Genomic DNA, 5,431 nt, shown 5'->3' with positions numbered 1-5,431 from the left:
CAAAACGTAAAACTGCCAGAAATTCCCCTGCCACAATTTAGTGGTAAATATGAAGAGTGGACCTTGTTCAAAAATCAGTTCAATTCTTTGATAACCGAAAATAATAACCTTTCCGATGTACAAAAACTGTATTATTTACAAGCTGCCTTAAAAGGTGAAGCTAGACAAGTTCAAAGCATTGAAGACACCTTTGATTCGTTATTCTCTGCACTAGAGAAACGGTTTGAAAACAAACGTTTAATTGTTGATACGCATATCAATGCATTAATTTCAATCCCTAAAATCACCCAAGAGTCGGCTAAAGATTTGAGAGCCTTGCTAGACAACGTTCTAAAGCACCTGAGAGCATTAAACATTGCAAATCTTAAGACAGATGCTCTGAGTGAAGTAATATTATCCAATTTAATTCTCAGAAAATTGGACAGAGAAACAAGAAAACAATTCGAAATGACCCTGGAATCTACAGAAATTCCTAGTTGGGATAGTTTGATTTCGTTTTTGGAAAGCAGATGTCAATTTTTGGAAGGTATCACGCGAACCATTCCCGTCCGTGAGCCTCACAATTCACCTATAAATAAATCGAGGACCTTTGCTGTAAAATCCTCTAACTACGGGAAATCATGTCCTGTATGCAAATTAGAACACTCCATATATAATTGTTCTGAGTTTCATAAGCTAAGCATTAATGAGAGGCAAAATATAGTGAAAAAGAAACACCTGTGTTTCAATTGTTTAAATGACTCCCATACAGTAAATGAATGTATGCCCAAGGGCTGTAACATATGTGGTTACAAACATCACACCCTCCTTCACAGAGTTAAAAGAAATGACTCGTTAGAAGACAAAACAAAAAAAGAAGGAAAGTCGCCTCCGCAAGGCGTACTCCCGCTTGCTGATAAACAATCCGATGAGATGGGGGAAGTCAGTCACACATCGACCCTCATAAACAGCACTCCTCGACAAGTGACGAATATCTACGTTCTTCTGGTTACTGCAGTGGTATACGTGAGGGATTCACGAGGTTGTTTACAACCATGTAGAGCGCTGTTGGATAGTGCATCGCAGTCAAGCTTTGTCACTACCGAATGCGCAAAGAGACTTGGGCTAAAAAGAAATAAAACTTTTGTCTCTGTGTCTGGGTTGAGCGGCTTACCAGTAAACATAAACCAGAAACTGCATGTGGTAATTTCATCTTCAGAAGACAAGTTTAGGCGCTCATTGGAGTTGCTAATAGTTCCGAAAGTAATGGGTTTCAGTCCTTCCAGATACATCAACAAATCTGAAGTTTTCCCTCCAGAGAATATACGGCTAGCAGATCCCGACTTTAATGTTCCGAATAGAATCGACTTATTCTTTGAGATTTTATGCGAACATCGGATTACCACATCTAAAATATCGTTGCAAGAAACTGTTTTTGGTTGGATAGTTTGCGGTGCGGTGCAAAACCAAACCGAAAGTAATGTGCGATATTGTCACTTATCAAATGAATTAGAACATTTAGATAACACCTTGAAAAGATTCTGGGACTTAGAATCCATAAACGAAAACAAGCTTATTGAAAGTACTGAGGCATTTCTTTGTGAAAAGCATTTTTGTGAGACTCATTCCAGAAATGAGGCAGGTAGATATGTAGTGCAACTACCTCTTAAATCAGATCAAACACAATTGGGAGATTCTTTGGCCATGGCTAGTAGAAGATTGAACACAACATGCAAACGACTAGACAAGGATGGAGATACGAAAAAGCTTTACGTGTCCTTCATGAAGGAGTATGAGGATTTGGGACACATGGAAGAACTCACCTCTGTTGCAGTTGATTACAACACCTACTATATGCCACATCATGGCGTTCACCGACCTGATAGTGCGAGTACAAAACTTCGCGTTGTCTTTGATGCATCCGCCGTCTCTTCTTCAGGGGTGTCTCTTAACCATTTGCTCATGAATGGTGGAACTATTCAACAGGATTTATTCTCAATTATGATGAGATTTCGTCAACATAGATATGCTTTCACCGCCGACATTGTCAAAATGTATCGGCAAATTCTGGTTGAATCCAGCCATTGTGATTTGCAGAGAATCGTGTGGAAAGAAAATCTGAACGATCCTGTTAAGGTGTTTAGATTATTGACTGTCACCTACGGTACAGCTTGTGTTCCGTATTTAGCTACACGTGTGCTGAAACAACTTGCGCTAGACGAACAATCTCGGTTTCCTTACGCGTCCAAGATTGCACTCTCGGACTTTTATGTGGATGACATCTTGTCTGGTGCACATGAGCTACATGACGCTCTAGAGCTTCAGCGTCAATTGATACAGATGCTCCAAACTTGTGGAATGACACTTCACAAGTGGTGTTCCAATTCGACACTGCTAAACGCAGTCAACCATGGCGAGAATGGATACAGTTTTGATGCCAAGGACAATGTCACGGTGAAAACGTTGGGCTTGGCTTGGAATCCCCAAAAGGACTATTTCACGTTCAAGGTAAGCTCAAACCTATCTTCCGATTACACCAAACGCACCGTTCTCTCGGATATAGCGAGACTGTTTGACCCATTGGGATTGCTAGGGCCTATCATAGTTAAGGCAAAAATATTCATGCAGCGTTTGTGGCTGTTGAAATTGGACTGGAATAATACGCTTCCAAAAAGGAAGCAACCGAATGGTGCAAGTTTATTACTGCCCTGCATGTTGTTAATGATGTATGCATTGATCGTTATTGCTTATCTGGTGAAGGTCACTCAATTGAAATACGTGGATTCGCCGATGCTTCTTCTGAGGCTTATGGCACAGCAGTTTACGTGCGGTGTCTTTCTGAAAATGTGTACAGCGTTAAGCTTTTGTGTAGTAAGTCAAGAGTGGCTCCACTCAAGGTGACTACTATACCTCGTTTAGAATTGTGTGCAGCAGTGTTGCTGTCCAAGTTGATCAGTAAGGTCGTAGAATCTCTAAGATTAGACCTTAAGAAAATTATTTTGTGGTCAGATTCAAAAATTGTTCTGGCATGGATCAACACCTCACCTCATTTGTTGAAAACTTTTGTAGCCAATAGAGTGGCAGTTATTCAGGAAATAACTAGTGGGTATAAGTGGTACCACGTTAGATCCGAAGACAATCCAGCAGATCTGGTGTCACGTGGCTTGTCTCCTGACAAATTAATTCACAATGAATTGTGGTGGAGCGGTCCTGATTATTTGAGATCAGAACTTAGTTTTGATTTAGATCCACCTACGTTGGCAGCAGAGGATGAGATATTTGCGAGTGAATTCAAGAAATCCGTTGAACATTCATTGGTAGCAAGTGTTGATGATGTTATAACACCCATAATAACGAAAGCCAGCAGATACACAGCCATCATTAAAATAGTTGCTTACATGCTTAGATTTTGTTCTAATGCCAGATCTAAGACAGATAAAAAATCAGGTCCACTCACTGCCCAAGAACTTGACGTGGCAAGAATAAAAATAATCCAGATAGTTCAAAGGGAATTCGGTGAGGAATTGAGGAACTTGAAGCAAGGGGCTCAAGTCTCCACTAAAAGCAAATTGAAAAATCTTAATCCCTTCATCGATCAGGAAGGATTGCTTCGCGTTGGTGGTCGCATAAATGAAGCAGACATTTCGTACAATCAAAAACACCAGATAATTCTACCAGCCAAACACCGACTAACGAGACTGATTTTCGAATACTATCACCGTAAACACCTGCATGTAGGTTCTCAAACCTTACTGCATCTCGTTCGCCAAACTTTTTGGGTTGTTGGTGCAAGAAACCTTGCAAGAAAAATAGTTCATGAGTGTGTAACATGCTTCCGTGCACAACCGACCACTCTTGAGCAAATAATGGGCAACTTGCCTAAGGAAAGAGTAAACAGAATTTTTCCATTCAACGTTTGTGGAGTAGATTTTTGTGGCCCATTCTACGTAAAATTCAAGGGTCAGAGAAGGGGCCAATTGCATAAAATATATGTTGCTTTATTCGTGTGTTTTGTGACTAAAGCAATCCACCTAGAATTCGTATCAGATTTGACAGCAGACGCATTTATTGCATGTCTAAAGAGGTTTTTTGCTAGACGTGGGAAATGCTCATCAATATTCAGTGACAATGGCACTAATTTCGTCGGTGCCAACACAGAGTTGAAACGTCTTCATCAGATGGTTGTGAAACCTGATGAATCTGTGGCTAATTTTTTCGCCTTCGAGGAAATCACATGGAATTTCCTACCTCCAAGAGCTCCAAATTTTGGAGGCTTGTGGGAAACTGGTGTCAAGTCCTTCAAGCACCATTTCAAAAGAACTGTTGGGTCTTCCAAACTCACGTTGGAAGAGTTCCAGACTGTTATGACCCAAATTGAAGGAATTTTGAACTCCAGACCAATCACACCTCTATCGCCAGACATCAATGACTTTGAGGTCCTAACACCAGCTCACTTTTTGATTGGACGATCGCTTAACACCGTTGTTGAGCCTGACCTGTGCCACCTTGGTGATAACCGACTATCTCGATGGCAGCTCACAACACGATTCGTTCAGACCATCTGGAAGCGTTGGCAGATGGACTACCTAAGTTCGCTCCAGCAACGAAATAAGTGGCACTTCTCAAAATCTAATGTGCAACCAGGTGCCATGGTGATTGTCAAGGAGGATAACGTTCCGCCGTGTAACTGGTTACTTGGAAGAATTGAAGAAATCATTCCAGGTCCAGATCACAAGGTTCGCGTTGTGACTGTTCGAACTAAAAACGGACTAATCAAACGATCCATAGCAAAAATTTGTTTGCTCCCGCTTCAAGACAAATGAAGTGACTTGGACTTCATGTAATTTATCATCTAGTGTTTGTGTTTATCATATTTAATTGTATATATCTTAGTATTTTCATTTGTGCATTTTAGCTGCATAATTTCATTGCATATGATAATGATGTTTTTTTTGAGCTTTTCAGACTGGATATTAATTTGAATTGACTGCATATATGTTTGTTGCATTTTGAATCAATCACTCGTGTTTGATTACAGCAGTTATGTGTTTAGATTGTTTCAGTTCATTTTGATGCCTAAGATAGGATATGCCTACACAAGTAAGATGCATTTATCTTGCAAATGTATTATTACCATTATAGTTATATGCTCATGATTCTTCATAATTATTTTTCCAATATGTATTGTGTACAAGTTTTGATTTCAAGCATTTTTTAATTTCTTTTGTACTGTGTTAAATTGATATTGGTTGTAATTAGCGTTACAACGCCGGGCGGGATGGAAACGCATAACTTTTTATCTTTTGCTCCCAACACAAGATGGAGTTGATGTCAACTTTCGCTTTTCTTTTCTTGTGTATTTCTTATTATTATTATGGCTCTCTCCCTCTCAAAGGGGAGAAATGTGTAGGAGTGTATGTCACAACTCTCCAGTGGGAGGTTGTCTGATGTT

General features: G+C 39.9%; 1 protein-coding gene across 1 annotated transcript; it reads left to right on the top strand.

Moving 5' to 3' along the window:
* The first annotated feature begins 762 nt into the window (after window positions 1-762).
* Window positions 763-4,802, top strand: LOC149083638 (uncharacterized). The gene is made up of 2 exons (XM_089235213.1): window positions 763-2,487; window positions 2,655-4,802. The coding sequence occupies exons 1-2, from the start codon at window positions 763-765 to the stop codon at window positions 4,800-4,802; spliced, it is 3,873 nt and encodes a 1,290-aa protein (XP_089091339.1).
* Window positions 4,803-5,431: the final 629 nt, after the last annotated feature.

This window comes from Pholcus phalangioides, unplaced genomic scaffold, assembly GCF_987345545.1.
Source record: "Pholcus phalangioides strain wild (caught in Gottingen) unplaced genomic scaffold, Ppha-v1.0 ptg000008l_1, whole genome shotgun sequence".
In the NCBI taxonomy this organism is placed as follows: Eukaryota; Metazoa; Arthropoda; class Arachnida; order Araneae; family Pholcidae; genus Pholcus; species Pholcus phalangioides.
This window is presented reverse-complemented; position numbering and strand designations above follow the sequence as displayed.